At 35.8% G+C, this 17,053-nt stretch overlaps 1 protein-coding gene across 12 annotated transcripts in view; it reads left to right on the plus strand.

The window, feature by feature from the left end:
* ELF2 (E74 like ETS transcription factor 2) overlaps positions 1-17,053 on the plus strand; it is a 95,855-nt gene that overhangs the window by 26,326 nt on the left and 52,476 nt on the right. For 10 of the 12 annotated variants that reach the window (XM_042935457.1, XM_042935463.1, XM_042935466.1 and 7 more), the window contains exons 2-4: positions 3,453-3,540; positions 4,935-5,174; positions 15,980-16,145. In XM_042935457.1, coding sequence (XP_042791391.1) covers positions 5,103-5,174; positions 15,980-16,145 — 238 coding nt within the window. In that variant the 5' untranslated portion in view covers positions 3,453-3,540; positions 4,935-5,102. Of the gene's footprint in view, positions 1-3,452; positions 3,541-4,934; positions 5,175-15,979; positions 16,146-17,053 lie in introns of those variants that run through there. The other 2 variants (XM_042935473.1, XM_042935472.1) reach the window with 1 other exon arrangement.

A 17,053-nucleotide genomic window follows, 5' to 3' on the forward strand; every position in this document is an offset into this window, starting at 1 on the left:
AAAATTAGAGATGAGGAGGCAAATTCTGAGGCCATTAAAACAATACAGAGAAATGATAATAAGACCTCAGCTGTGGCAGAGGATATGAGATTATAGAAATGGGGTGAAGAGTGAGAAACTATGATAGTGTCGATGGAACTCTGTTTTTCAGGAACTCTGAACTTCAGGCACTCTTCATGTTAGATTGTTTGTGTGGGCGTTAGGGTAGCTTACTTAGCTAAGCACAGTTTCCTCTGTCAGGAAAACGTGTTTAGTTTGGGACATGTACTTCTCCTGCTGCACTTTTCCCTATCCCATTTAATGGCTATTCCTGTGTACTCTGACTGCTATCTTTGGATTCATTCTTGATTCTTTATCTCACATCCACATCCAAATTGCTATTAAATCTTGTCCATTTACCTTTAGAATATATCCAACAGTTGGCCACTTTTCACTCTCTCCAGAACCTACCACTTTGGTCCTAACCACTATCATTTCTCACCTAAGTATTATAGTAGCTTCCTAACTGATCTCCCTGTTTCTGCCCTTGTCCCCTTGTCTGTTCTCAACCCAGCTTCTTTTTTTTTTTTTAATTTTCTTTTTTCTTTTTTAAAATTTACATCCAAATTAGTTAGCATATCGTGCAAGAATGATTTCAGGAGTAGATTTCTTAGTGCCCCTTACCCATTTATCCCATCCCTCCTCCCACAACCCTTCCCGTAACCCTCAGTTTGTTCTCCACATTTATGAGTCTCTTCTGTTTTGTCCCCCTCCCTGTTTTTATATTATTTTTGTTTCCCTTCCCTTATGTTCATCTGTTTTGCCTCTTAAAGTCCTCATATGAACAAAGTCATATGATTTTTGTCTTTCTCTGACTAATTTCACTTAGCATAATATCCTCCAGTTCCATCCATGTAGTTGCAAATGGCAATCAACCCAGCTTCTTAATGATTCTTGTAATAATCAAGTCATCTCTCTGTATAAAACTCTCCTTCTCCCTGGAGTAAAAGTCACAGTCCTCAAAGAGGGCCTACATAGCCCCCTCCCCTTAACTCTCTATCATCTTCTGTTCTTTCTTCCTCTTGCTCATTTCACTCCAGCCATATTGGCCTCCTTGAACTAGTGAGGCATACTCCGCCCTGAAGATACTGCATTTCCCTTTCCTTCAACTACAGGACTCTTCCCCCAGTCATTGTCACAGCTTACTTCCTACTTTCAGGTCTTTATTCATGTCAGTTTTCTAGTGAATTCTTTTTTGACCACCTAACTTGGAATTATAGTTCTCTTCCCTGCTGAATATTCTTTCTCTTTGGTTCATTTGTCTCCTTAGCCTTTATCACTATCTATGTGCATGCTAAACATATTTTGTTTATTTTCATCTTTTCCTGCTGGAATTTAAGACCCATAAGAATGAGGACTTTTCCTTTATTCACCGCTACACCTCTAACCCTGAAAACTGATAATATAATAGGTGCTCAGTATTTACTGAATGACTGGATCAATTAATGGAGTGCCTGGGATATCCTGGAACAGATGCTTACTGTTTATTTACACCCTACTTAATTTCACAAAGAAGTAGAGGCAAGGAAGTGTCTAGTAGACAAACTGGAGCCCATAAAATAGTTTAGATTGGAAGAGGGATTTTCGTGAAGTCATAGCAGTATATGAGGTAGTAAGAAAGAGTATAAAGAATCAGAAGAAAATTAGGGATGAGATCCTGAAAACACCTCCACGTAAGGGCTGACCAGAGAAGTAACACTGTTGTTTGACTTCACAAAGCAGGAACCCTGCTCCAGGCCCTGTGCTTTAGAGGTCCAAATCTAGCCTTTGTCCAGCTATAACCCTTCTGGTAGAATGAGGATTTGGTGGGCAGGGGTGGGGGAGGGGCAACGCGCAAGGGAACTAGTCCATCTGGTACCCATTTCTAGATTAAGCTCTGAGTATTTGAACCCCAGAATTCCCTGCCCATGTGGCCCTTCAGAAGCTTCTTTCCTGATTCTCTCCTCTCTTGACTGAACACATGTATGGGGTTCTTTAGGCCCAAGGGATGACCAAGCTGCAGCTGTTTGCAGGCATGTGGCCAGAATTTGGACATGTGGGATGGGATGTCTACATGTGTGTGTATGTATATACGTATGTGTACATATATACATATATATATATACATATATATATACATATATATATGTACACATACATATATATATGTATATATATGTATATATATATATGTATATGTATATATGTGTATATATATATATGAATGAGTGATTCCCATGCTCCTGTAGAACTTCAGGGAGAATTCCAAATCAGAATTCCAAATCAACCTTTTAGGTTGTTATAGAAGTATTTATGTAAATATAGGAGGATAGAATAATAATTTACCAGCTTGTTAGCTTGATTTATAACTTTAAAATATTTAGGCATGTGGACTATAGGCTTCCATTTGTACTCTTGCTCCGAGCCCCTTGAAAATTAGGGGTGGGCCTATAGAAGGGAATTGAAAAAGAGTAGCTAGAGAGGGAGAAGATAAATTCCAGATGGAGTTTCAAGGATGGAATGATCAATAGTATCAAATACTTCAGAGACATTAAGTCCTATGAAAACAGAAATGTATCCATTGGATTTGAATGACAATTAGAGTTTAGAGTAAAACTTTCAGTTGGTGGTGATGGATGCCAAACCTCCATAAAAGGAGGAATACCTGAGGAATTAGGAAGTAGAGACAGAAGATAGATGTTTTTTTCTAGAACCGTCTCTGAGAAAAGAAGGAACTAGAATAGTAGGTGGAGGGGTATGCAGAGTCATGGAGGAGGACTTTTCTATGTTTAAGATGAAAGAGTCTTACAGATGTTTAGATATTGAGGGAAAGGACCCAAAGTTAAGTAAGAGAAGGTTAAGGAAAAGGAGGGAATAATCGATGCAGCAAGGCCTAACATCTAGTGCATAGGTCCAGAGATTAGCCTTTGAAGGGAAGAGGGCTATTTGAGAAGGCTTGGGTTGTTTGGAAGTGTATGCAAGCTAAATTTGGAGGGTGAGAGAACAGGAAAGTGACTTATTAGGCAATATGATATATCATTAGTGTTGTTTTACAGTAGTTTTCTGGGTTAGTCTTTTTAAACTTGATTTTAAACTCCTGGGCATCAAGGGTTATACCTGCAGCCATGTGTTAAAATCCTATTGGTTTATTGAAATATAGCCCATAATATGAGGCATAGGCCACACATGTTGGATCTGTCATTATTCAGTAATTTGACACTTTAGTGGTGAATTAAAATTTTAAGTTTGATAAACACTTTTGATTCTCAATAGCCTAGAAATAACTTCTTTATTATGTCCATTATATAATGTGTGTTATCAGGATTTGCAGATGGTTTGTTGTAATAAGTACATATTGTCTGAATCATACCTGTTTTGAGCAAAATATTTTTAAATAGAATTATATTAATACTGTCTTTTTTCCCCCCAAATAGTAGTTCCAAAGAACTGCTGGTTTGTATTTTAGCTCTTGCCAAGTTGTGAAAATAGTGAAGGATGCTTAGACTACTTAACATTCAAATTGTAAGTAAACTTTATTTCTGCCAATATTACCTATATGTTAAGAAAAAAGAAATTGAAAATAGTTGTTACCTTATATGATAATAATGAGCTTTAGTGTGATGTATACTGTGGATTTTTACTAATTTTTGTTAAGATACATATATGTCCTATCCCATTTTCTGTTGATAAGATCAAAAAGAATACTCATAGTCCTGAGTGAATCTTAGGAGGTAGGGTGAAATTTTTTTCCAGGTATTTCTTTTATTGTATAAATTTATAGAAATTCTTTATTATTTTATTTCCATATCTGTATGGTAGCAGTAGTCAAAATTAATGTAGGACATAATATTAATGGAATGATTTATTAGAAATATATGTTCATTTCTCTTTAAATATGCTTAATTTCTCTGAATTATTTAATTGTTATGTGAAAAAATTCTTTAAGAAGTAAATCTTACAAGGTGCCTGGGTGGTTCAGTTGGTTAAGCATCAGACTCTTGATCTCAGCTCAGGTCTTGATTTTAGGGTCTTGAGTTTGAGCCCTGCGTTGGGCTTCACCTGGGCATGGAGTCTACTTAAAAAAAAAAAAAAAAAAAAAGCTTTAATTTAACATACATAAAATCAAGTAAAATATAAGCTTTTAGAAATAATCTAAAGCATAAATCTGGATGATGTATATATTGACAGTCATCTCTACTAGGGGAAAAAAAGCTTGGATTATGTGTCCTTGAAACCATTTGCTATATTGAATATTTAACCAGTAGCAAAAAAAAAATATTGATGAAAGAATGATAGAATGATAAAGTAATACTAAAGGCATTATAAGTGATTTACTACTTTATTTTTAAACTATTTGAAAGTATAAACAACTCAAATTAATCTGTTTTTAGTCCTAGTATTCAAAATGTGAACACAGAATAAGATTGCTACGATAAGCAAAAGACAAGTCTAATTATATTATTTAGGTAAATAAACCAAATGAGCCAAAGAAGAAGAATGAAATATTTGCAAACCAGTAAATCTTTTAATTTGTTAAACAGGAATATAATTTTACTTTATTTTGTATATTTTGTTACCAACGCATAAAAAGTTTTAAAAATGTCTACTAAAATATTTCAGGAATAAAAGTACATCTTCATAAAAGGAGAAAGTTATAACATTTTCTCTCTTAAAATAAGAAACAAATATCATAAGGTCATCCATGTGCAATAGCTTGGTTGTAATAGATTGCTTATGAGCTTGACATTTCTGAGAAGTAGAATGCTCATTACTGCCCTCTTTTGACACAGGGCTGTATAAGCCAAGTTCCTTTTTCTTAGTTTACAAAAATGTCAAAGATTAGATTGTAAAATAGGTTGTGCTTTATATCCTTCCTGTATATTTTTAATAATTTTTCAAATTCTTCCTCTTTTTAGGCTCTCTGGTTAATCATCTTTAGAAGACTGGATTTCTGGATATCTACTTCACTCCATGTTTATTGACTTTTAAAACATGATAATGCAAATCTATAACATTGGCAATCATCCATGAACCTTTACATTATATTGGTTAATAGCGTTTGAAGCTTCCTCAGGGAATAAACAATGACATCAGCAGTGGTTGACAGTGGAGGTTCTGTTTTGGAGCTTTCCAGCAATGGAGTAGAAAATCAAGAGGTTAGGCATCCAATGTATATTACATTTCTGTTTTGTTCATAGAAATTAATACGTGAAATAATTTTGAAATTAATGGGAAACAGGTATTTGAGGGTATAAATGTACAATGCATGAAACTGTACATGTATGTGTCATGTGCCCTTATATAATTTAGGTAATAGAAGGTTGAGATAATTACTGCCAGGCTCACCTCAGTTGTTGGAACATGCATATATTGGAATGAACTGTGAGGAAGAAATTGAAAGGAAGAACACAAAGTATTAGAGATAGCTTTTAATTCCTGATAAAATCCATTGTTTTGGATTACAGAATTTATAGATATATAATGTACCTAAATACATAAATTAAATTCATCTTAAATTAGAATTTTGTATTTCCTTTAGTTGTCATCTTTGCTTCCTTTGTTATTCTATCATTTCTAATTCAGCAGGGGGATCTATTATATTTTAATCCTATATGTATACTTAAGAATTTGGATGATTTGTAAATCAGAAAAGAAAGGTTTTGAAATTTTATACATATAGAACTCTGTAGCATATTTGGTTATTTTCTTGTTATGATAACATTAAAGAATAGGAGATAGGAGTAGAAAAATTACAGTACCAGAAACATATGGACTTCCATGGCCTGGCTTCTGGTCCCACCATTCAGTAAAGACTGAATACTGAAAAGGATCTAAATTATAATTTGTCACAATATTTGGTCAGAGATGAGGTGGACAAATGGAGAGTTGACTGTCTTTAAAAAATCTGTTTTCTCTGTATTCTATGAAAGATATTGCTGTTACTGGTCCTTAGTAGCAGCATAGTGGTGTAGTGATGGGACCAAGAAACAAGTTAGGATATCAGGCTGTGTGTTCTAGAGTCTGCCTCTTTTTCTTGCTTGTTTGTGTCTGTTTAGTCTTCCAAGGTAGCTATGGTTAAATTCAGTGGGAAGGGGATAAAATGAAGGTACTGCTTTTCCTTTGTTCTCAGTGGACTTGGTAACCAGAATGTTCCTGTTATATTTGAATCTAAAACTGGTTCAAAGCCCATTAAGAGAAGCCCCAGCTACAGAACAATCGATGTCTACTTCTTCCTTGAAGATTCACTTTCTGTATGATCACTTCTAGGTGTGATTCACCAAAGAGTTCAGGGACTCGGGGGACTTCCATCCCCTCCACATCACCCAGGCCAACTATTGCTTCTTTTTACAATGCTTTCCCTTTGTTGTATAGTCTTCCTTTGTTATGTTTAACCCTAAGAAGGGAGCCACCAAGAACAATAGGCAGAATATATTTACCTTGTGCTGGTTTGGTATCATTATTATTTGGGAAAAAGAGTACAACAGTTTGTTTCTGGAAGACTCTTTATTTTTCTTCTTTTACATGGAACCCAGGCGTTCATGGCCTGGAGAACTGATTATTATGGAAGAAAGAATCTGATAAGTGAAATCATTTTGCCAAGGCATTACTAATGATTTATGTGGTAGCGTTATGGGTAGTCACAGGCATTTTAGGTAATATGGCACCAGAAAGGGGGAAATTATTCTTGGGGAACTTTTTCTTCAAATTATGCTATGTAGAAACCCACTTACTTTCATTCATTTGTTCCTTCAGCAAATATTAATTGACCACTTACTGCCAATTGTCAAGTACGTTTCTAGGCACTGGGAATAAATTATGTCAGAATGGCTATAAAGAATAAGTCAGGGCTAGATTTTAGTAAACAAAGAGATGTGCTTTGTACTTGGATAGGAGAATGGAAAGAGTCAATATTGTGGAGGATGTCAGTTTCTTCCAGTTAATCTATATATTCCACCTCTATAAAATGTTAGGGCAAGTTTGGGGGGAAATTGATTATATGACCTAAAGATTGTATGGAAGAGTATACATTCAGGAATAGCCAGAGCAGTTTTCTGAAACAGAAATGTAGAACAGGTAAGTCTCATAGAAATGAGAATTAACGCAGGAAAAAATTAAAAGAGGATTTAAATAGAGTTTAAAAAAAATTGTTTTTTGATGTTTATTTATTTTTGAAGGAGAGAGAGAGCGTGAGCATGGGAGGGGAGCAGAGAGAGGGAGACACAGAATCCGAAGCAGGCTCCAGGCTCTGAGCTGTCAGCACAGAGCCCGACGCGGGGCTCAAATCCATAAACCATGGGATCATGACCTGAGCCGAAGTTGGAGGCTTAACCGACTCAGCCACCCAGGAGCCCCTAAATAGAGTTTTTAAAACACAGCAAATACGGTTTTAGAGAGCATCTTCTTTCAGACAAACAAAGTTAGGAGTTCTTCTACTTCAGATTGTGATGGGATAACTGAGACCAGATTTTTAAAAAAAATTTTTTTAAGTTTATTTATTTTTGAGAGAGAGAGAGACAGAGCATGAGAAGGGGAGAGACAGAGAGAGAGAGAGAGATAGAGAGAGAGAGAGAGAGGGAGACACAGAATCTGAAGCAGGTTCCAGGCTGAGCTGTCATCACAGACCCTGATGTGGGGCTTGCACCCATGAAGCATAAGATCATGACCTGAGCTGAAGTCGGATGCTCAACAGACTGAGCTAGTCAGGTGTGCCTATACATCTCAATACTTTTTAAAGGATTGAAATCATACAGAGAAAGCTGTGTGACAAAAGCAGAAATATGTTAGAAATTAACAACAAAAAACACTTTCAGAATCCTCAAACATTTGGATATTAAACAGCTCATTTTATATAACTCATGGATTAAAAAGAAATCACAAGAGAAATTAGAGAATATCCTAACTGAATGAAAATGAAAATACAATATATCAAAATTTGAAGGATGCAGCTAAAACAGTGCTTAAAGGTAAATTTATAGTTTCAAATACTTATGTTAGAAAAGTCTAAAATCATTTGAGCTTTCAATAAACTAGAATATGAAGATCAAATTAAATCCAAAGTAGAAGGAAGGAAGTAAAAAAAATAAGTCAGTGAAGTAAAAAGTAGACAAATAGAAATTATCTGCTAGCTGGTCCTTTGAAAAGATTAAGAAAATTGATAAATCTCTCAGTAGACTGCACAAGAAAAAAAACCACAGAAGGCAAAAATTACTAATATAAGGAATGAAAGGGTTGAACAACTTTATGCCAATAAGTTGGCAACTCAGATGAAGTGGACAAAATCCTTGAAAGTCATTCTAAGAGGAATAGAAAATCTGAATAGCACTGTATCTTAAAATAAATTGAATTCCTAGTCAAAATCTTTTCCACAAAGAAACCTCCAGGGCTAAGTGGCATTATTGATGATCTAACAAACATTGAGGAAAGAAATAATACTAATTTTACATAACTCTTTCAGAAAATAGACAAGGTAGCATGTCCTAACTCATTTTGAGGCCAGCATTATCTTGATACCAAGACCAGACAGAGATATGTAGGAAAAGAAATCCTCAAACAATATCCTTCACGGGCATAGGTAAAAACATTCTTGATTAAATACTAGCAATTAAATCCAGTAATGTATAAAAGGGATCATATGACCCAAATAAGGTTTATCCCAGGAAGGTAGGTTTAATCAATCACTGTAATTCATCACAGTAACAAAATAAAAAGAAAAAAATCATTTGATCCTATCAATGACTACAGAAAACCCATTTGCCAAAATTCAACACCTATTTATTATACAAGTTCCCTAAATTAGGAATAAGGGCATCTTCTTCAACCTAATAAGTACATCTGTGAAAAACTCACAGGCAACATCATGTTTAAAGGTGACAAAGGGAATGTTTTCCTTTCAAGGTTGGTAGTAAAGCAAAGATGTCTGCTCTAACCACTTCTGTTCAACATTGCACTGGAAACATTGCTACAGGGTAAGAAAAATAAAAAGATGTATGGATTGGAAAAGAGGTCGTAAAACTATTTCTAAATGATACAATCATGTTTATAGAAATTCCCAAGAAATCTACACAACTGTTAGAACTAACAAATTTAGAACAAGTGACTATGTAAAAATTAGTTGTATTTATATATCTTAGCAAAATAGGAAATTTAGCAAAATAGGAAATTTAAAAAGCAGTACTGTTGAGCAGCATCAAAATGACACAGGGGTATGTTTAATGAAGTAAATAAAAGATGTATATGCAAACACAGCATCTTATGAGAAATTAAAGACCTGAATAAATGAAGAGTTATACCATGTTTATGGATTAGAGAATTTATGTTAAAACAGAGTCGGAGGGCCTACGCACCTGATTTAAAAAGACTTACCGTGAAGTTCCAGTAATTAAGACAGTGTGGAATTGATATGCCAACAGACATGTAGATCAGTGGAACATAATATAGATCCATCTGAGGCTAATTAATTTTCTTTTTTAAAGTTTATTTTGAGAGAGAAAGCACTCGTGCATGCACACAAGTGCGGGGGGGGGGGGGGGTGGAGAAGAGAGAATCCCAAGCAGGCTCCATGCTGTCAGCACAGAGCCCAACGCAGAGCTCAATCTCATGACTGTGAGATCATGACCTGAGCCAAAATCAAGAGTTGGACACTTAACCAATTGAGCCACCCAGGCACCCCAAGGCTGATTAATTTTCAGTAATGGTGGTAATGTAATTCGGTGGAGAAAGGATAGTCTTTTAAACAAATAATGGTGGAATAACTGGATATCATATGCAAATGAACTCAGTCCTTTCTCACATCATACACAGTGAATAACTCAAAATTGATCATAGAAAATTTTTCAATCTTAAAATAGGCCATGGTTTCTTAGATTGAACACAAAAGCATGACAACACTTTAAAAGAAAAAAAATGATGAATTGAAGTTCATTTAAATTAAAAACTGTTCTTGAAAAAAAATTCCATTAAGAAAATAAAAAGATGAAGCAAAGATTGGAAAAAAACCTTTACAATACATATACTGACAAAGAATTTATATTCAGAATATATAAAATAATAAATTGGAGATAATCCATTAAAATAGGAAAAAGATTTGGACAGATAATAAAATGAATGGCCAATAAGTGCATATAAAAATGCCCAACGGGGCACCTGGGTGGTTCAGTCGGTTAGCGTCTGACTCTTGGTTTTGGCTCGGGTCACGATCTCCTGGTTTGTGAGTTTGAGCCCTGCATGGGGTTCTGTGCTGATGATGTGAAGCCTGCTTGGGATTTTCTCTCTCTCTGTCTTTCTCTCTGCCCACCAAATAAATCCGTGAACTTTAAAAAATGCCCACTATTACTCACCATCAGGGAAACACAAAACCACAGAGAGATACTACTACATACTTACGCAGAATGGCAAAAATGAGAGGGATACCATGTGTTGGAAAGGATGCAGAGCAGTGGAACTCTCATACACTTATAGTGGGAATGTAAAATAATATAATTTGATAGTCCTTTTAAGATGAAGTGCACAGTTATTGGGTGTTCTGGTAAATTGACTCCTAGGCAAACATGGAATAGAATAGAACAGAAGGGGGGAGGAAGAGCAGGGACAGTAACAGGAATATTATAGCCTAGTTTATGAGTTTATGATAATTTGTGACAGCAGCTCCAAGAAATTAATATACCACCTTTGCAGCCTTATTTCCTACATTACCTCACATAGCTCTTAATTGCTTTGCCCCTAATTCCCAAATGTGAGAGTCTCCATGAGTTTTGTTCATGTTCATTTTGTACCTGAAATTGCCTTCCACATCTGTCCAAATCCTTTTCATCCATTCAGGGCCCAGTTCTAGGAAGTCTTCTGTAGTTCCTCAGTCTGAATCAATTCAGTACCTAACAGGGTTGAGGGTTATATTTCAAAGAGTCTTAAAAATCATTGTTTAGTATGTTCAGTTTTCCTTTTAGACAAATGAGGAGTCATGAAAGCTTTTTGTACAAAGAAGTAATACAGATAATTCTGATTGTAGTGTGAAGACATGCCCTCCTCACTCACTGAGTATTTACTCCTTTCTAAACACTGTACTAAGTACTTTGTGGATATTTAATTTTCAAGGGAATTTGAGAGATATAAACATTTATAATCTCTCTTTTTTTGTTAAATATGAAGACACGTGTAGAGAAGAACACAGGGTGAGGGCACAGGGAAAGATGTTAATAATTTGTTCCATTTAAACACGTTAAGCTCAGAGTATTAGCTGATTATTCCTGTAGTGATGTTAAATTGGTAGTTTAAAAGTTGGTTCTGGAGTTCAGAAGGTGCTCGGAGAAGAAGGCAAATATTTAGTAATCATCAGCATAGAGGTGCTGTTTTTAACCATAACAATGGGTGGCATTGCCAGGGAAGGTAATATAGAGTAAAAAGGAAATGCTGAGAACAGAACCTTAGTAGGTTGGCTATATTTCTGACACTGGAGATGGAGGAAGAGTCAAAGGATATACTTAAAAGTAGATTGGTAGAAAGAGAAAAAAAAGATTGAAGAAGCAATTTTTTAAATGAGGGAACTGTGTGTAAGTATATGAGTCTGCAGAAGGATAAAGGAGGATGAAAACTGAAATAGAGTTTAATCCTTACTGACATTTAAGAGAATAGTTTCATTGGAGTGGTAGAATCCAGATTACAAGGTATATGTAGATAATGAGTCAAAGAGTTAGACTATCTTTTGAGAATGTATACAGGTATAAGATGCAAAGATCTGGAGTTCACTTGAAAGAAGAGTTGAATTTTTTAAATAAAGATTTTGGCTTTTTTATAGTTAATAAGAAGGAGCCGTTGAAATATTAAAACTCAGCTAAGGTATACAAGAGAGAAGAGTGGGTCGAGAATCCTAATTGGTGGGGGGAAGAGACTATAGATGGGGGAATTGGCCTTGTCCAGAATTCTACATCTCAAGTATTTCATAGTTTAGAAAATTTGAATTATTTCCTACTGGTAAGATGGAGGTGGAGAGTTCACAGTATAAAATAATTTCAGGTTAATGTTACTATTAAAGATACTATTAGATTTCAGAGGAATGAAAGAAGTTATCAGTCCTTTGGGTTCTGTATAAATAAGGTATTTACTGCTTGGGTCAGTACCAGCTCAAATGCCACTTACGATGTTGCTTTCTTAATTTATGAGTGGGGACCTCATCAGTCTTTACCTATCGCATGCTTCTCATTAACATCTATTTTATAGCTAGGTGATGTTGCCTGTAGGTTGTGGTTATAAAGCTGAGCAAGAAGAATGGAGATTCAACTGTTAGTATATCTAATTTGTGGGGAAGGATTTTTTTTTTTCTTCACGCATGCAGAGAGGGAGGAAGAGAGGATCCCAAGCATGGCTCCATGTGCAGTTGGAGCCGGCCAGGGTGCTCAATCCCATAACTGTGAGATCATGACCCCAGCCGAAATCAAAAGTCAGCCACCCAACTGACAGCCACCCACGTGGCCCAAGGATATTTTTTTTTAACGTTAAAAATGTTTTGCCTTATACAGAGTAGGAAATTCAGCGTTACTGTTCAGCATGTGCTTGCTTGTTTTCCTTTTCTTTTTCTTTTTTTTAATTTTAATTTTTTTTTTTTTTTAATTTAGAGAGAGTGTGTGTGTGTGAGCAGGGGAAAGGGGCAGAGGGAGAGAGAATGTTAAGTAGTCTCCACTCTCAGCCCGATGAAGGGATCCATCCCACGACCCTGGGATCACGACCTGAGCTGAAATCAAGAATCGGAGGCTCAACTGACTGAGCCACCCAGACACCCTTATGCTTTCTTATTTTTAATTTATCATACCTTTGTTTTGTAATTTATTTAAAGGGTTTTTTTTGTGCAGTATTTGATACAATATGAAGACTGCGTTTATATATATGTGTGTACATATGTGTGTGTGTGTATATATATATATATATATACACATATATATTAGTTTAAGAACAACAAAAAGAATAAATATTACCTATGAACCAGGTTAAAAAATAGAAATTACTAGTATTTTACAATATTAACTGTGCCCCTCTCTTACTACCCCAGAGGTGCCATTATCCTGACTTATGGGGTAATATTTCTTTACTTTTCTTTATTGTTTTATTGTTTGTGGATATATTCATAAACAACACGGTGTTTACTTTGAAAATATGAATAATGTCCCAAGCTAACTGAGTTAGGGAAGGATAGCATTACCATAGTTAGATTAAAGCTTCCAGGAAAAGGAGGACTAGTTTGGCATCAAGTTCACTGCATTTCAAGAAGTTCTACTCAGGCAATCAATAAGCAATGTCATGAGTTGGTTCTTGGAAACATAGGGCCATCTTGGTCAGGTTTCAGGTAGTGGTATGACCTGGTGATGCAGGTTTGTTCAGCAGGTATATATATATATACAGTCCCATGGAGAGAATGCTGTTCTTCTTGTTTTTGTTTCTTAACTTTTTGTGGTTTTCTTTCAACACTTGAGAGTAGATCAAAGCAGAACACATCTGGGAGGTGAAAGGAGTGTTCTTAGCTAATCCAGGTAGCAAGGCAAGGTGGAGTGAATAGGTACATCAAAGCAAGCCAGATATCAGATATGAATAAAAACCTGGAATAGGCTTATCTGGACACTCTGTCCTTAGGAACCATGCCAGGGGTTGTCTTGGTGACAGTTTATCGTGCTGTCTCAGGAGTCCTGGTCGTATAATCCAGACTGGTTGCCCTTTAAATCCAGTGTGTAGCTGGCATCCTGGAATCTCTCTTGCCAATCCTCCCAAAGATTACTATTGTCTCTTTCCCATGGTGGGTCTCCTATATTCTGTATCCTAAGTTGTGGTCTTTATTAAAATTTTACTTTTGATGAAATCAAAATTTGCTTCTTGAGAAAGGATGTATGCAAAGTAAATGTTTTGAGATCTTTCATATCTGAGAAAACTCCTTATTTTCTTAAGTTGATTTGACTAGCTAAAGCATTCTAGGTTAGAAATGATGTTCCTTTATAATTTGAAGAAATGGCTCCCTTGTCATTTTCCTTCTAATGTGACTGTTGAGAAGACTGAAGTCTGAATCCATTTCTTTGTATGTGACCTGTATTTTCTCTCTAGAAACTTGCAGAATCTTCCGTTTTATCTCCAGTATTGTAATATTTCACAGTGGTGTGCCTCAGCGTAGGTCTCCCTTAATTTTTTATATTAAATATCTGGTAGGTCCTTTCAAATGGGCAGCTCATATCCTTCAACTCTAGAAAATTTTCTGGAACTCTTTCATTTCTTTCCAATCTGTTTTTTCCCCCCTCCCCTATTTTGTTCTTCTGGAACTTTATTATTCAGATGTTGGACCTCCTGGACTGGTTCTCTAGTATTATTCTATTTTCTCTCCTATTTTTTATAACCTCATCTTTTTTTCTCTGGTTTCTGGAAGACTGCCTCAATTTTATCTTCCAAGCCTCTTTTTTTTTTTTTTTAATTTCAGCTATCATGTTTTTAACTTCTTTTTTTTTTCCTCTTTTTTTTCTTTTAATTTTTTTTAACGTTTATTTATTTTTGAGACAGAGAGAGACAGAGCATGAACAGGGGAGGGGCAGAGAGAGAGGGAGACACAGAATCTGAAACAGGCTCCAGGCTCTGAGCTGTCAGCAGAGAGCCCGACGCGGGGCTCGAACTCACGGACCGTGAGATCATGACCTGAGCCGAAGTCGGACGCTTAACCGACCAAGCCACTCAGGCGCCCCACATGTTTTTAACTTCTAAGAACTCTTTATTTTTAAATGTCTTTATTAAATTGTATTCTGTTCTTGTTATGGATATAATATCCCTGAGGAATAGGACTATAGATGTACGTATGTATGTATGTATGTATGTGTGTATATGTATGTATTCTGTGTTAAAGGCTTTTCTGTAAATTATTAGTAATACTTGACTGTTAGCTTATGATTAAAAGTGGAGGACTAAACAGCTGATTGAACAATCTATTTTGGGGCAGTGCCTCGGTGGCTCAGTTGGTTAAGCCACCGCTCTTGATTTTGGTTCAGGTTATGATCTCATAGTTGTAGGATCAGGCTCCATGTCGGGCTCTGCACTGAGTGTGGAACCTGCTTGGAATTCTCTCTCTCTCTCTTTCTCTTTCTGCCCCTCCCCTGCTTGTGCATGCTCTCTCTCAAAATAAATAAATGTTAAAAAAAAACCCTCTATTTTTGGTACATTATCAATACTAACAAATATGCCTAATATACCTTGAAAATGCTCCTGTTATTCCCTCACCAGAAAGTTAATTCTCCAGTCTTCTGCTGAAATGAGGGCCAGTTGCTTAACATAATGGAGGAGGAACAGGTCTAGGAATCAGAGTGCTTTTCAAACAGCTTTGATGGAATTTTCCTGTTTGAACCCCTCCTCTTTCTGTACCACCTGCTACTCCATTTTCAGGGGTAATGGGTACTGCCTTCTGTGGGTTTTCCAGTGTAAGGTGTGTTGTTTCTCAGCTTCTTTTTGCTGCCAGGTTGATTTGGCTTTCCTGGATCTCCTTAACTACTTCAACTACTTACCCATCCACTTTTAATCTTCTAAGATTTTGTTGCTCTTATCTCTTCTCCTTTGTTGCACTTATCTCTTCTCCTTATGGGTTTGTGTTGAAAAGTCTTTTACTTCGGTTTAGTGGGTTTCATGAGATAGTGCAATTATATGCATGGTTTTAATTTGTCATTTTAATCCTGAAGCCGATTATTTAAAAAGTTTAATCTAAGACTCACTTCCTGAGACTCGAAAAGATTATTAAAGTTCCCTTTTCATCTCTTGTTTTAGTTTTTATGTTCATATTTATATGTAATCCATGAAACTCATTATGTAATATACATAAAACTCATTGTGTAATATGTGAAACTCATTGTGTAATACATGAAACCCCTTGAGACTACGTGAACTCAAGTATTTAGGAGTAAATCCAGAATTTGTGAATAAAAAAGTTGATTGTTTTCTAAATTTTCTCTTGCAGGAAAGTGAAAAGGTTTCTGAGTATCCAGCAGTGATTGTGGAGCCGGTCCCAAGTGCCAGATTAGAGCAGGGCTATGCAGCCCAGGTTCTGGTGTATGATGATGAGACTTACATGATGCACGATGTGGCAGAGGAACAAGAAGTTGAGACCGAGAATGTGGAAACAGGTAGACATCTCACAAAATGTTCATTATTTGTGACTTTCTCATTTTATAAGTGTCAATGTTACTATTGCCAACTGAATGATACATACGAAAGAACCTCTTTTTGCTTAGAAACCAGTGAAACATCTCTTATTTACGGGACTTTAGTATATATATATATATAGTATATATATATACACAAAGTCCTACATCACAGTTCTTTGAAGTATAACAGGTCTCATACAATGGACCCTAAGGACAAAATTACAGGCCTGCAATAATAGAATTATCTTTAGCATTTTTTTTTTTTTTTGAGAGTGTGACTAGTTATTTAGATATAGAAGTCCATAGGCTAGTATATGAGGGTAACTTTTTAATTCAAAAATCTGTAGAGTACTCTCATTTTATAACAGATTCAGAGTTTCTTTGAATCAATATTGGTGGAGCAGTATGATTCCTTTTTTCTTAGGTCAGACGCGTCTTTGTAGCAGTCGGTCAGCATCTTCTTCCCTTTTTGTCTTCTGAGGAATTTTGGTGTTTGAGTCTGTCTGCATTTAATTGGAGATTAATAATATGCAATCCTTGGAAACCTTTTCATTTTTGCCATTGACCATAAAGAGAATAGAGTATTTCACCAGAAAGATGGTATGACTGTTGTGTAATAATAAACGTTAAAATTTATCTTTAGCTCTTAATGGAGAAAAAAATCCTTATACTTGGCTTGCAATTCTCATAAACTTTCTTACATATTTAGATAAATTTCTACAAATGTAGTTACGTCTCATGATTAACATTTTTGAATATTCTGTTGAGGCCCACTAGCACCCCTCAGACCACTAGCTCCTTCTAGCTTAAGGCTGTTCTTCCTCCAGTTTTATTTCTTACTGAGCCGAAGGATTAAAAGTTACCTTGCTCTTCAGAGCAGTGATGGC

The sequence above is a fragment of the Panthera leo genome, chromosome B1 (genome assembly GCF_018350215.1).
Source record: "Panthera leo isolate Ple1 chromosome B1, P.leo_Ple1_pat1.1, whole genome shotgun sequence".
NCBI lineage: Eukaryota > Metazoa > Chordata > Mammalia > Carnivora > Felidae > Panthera > Panthera leo.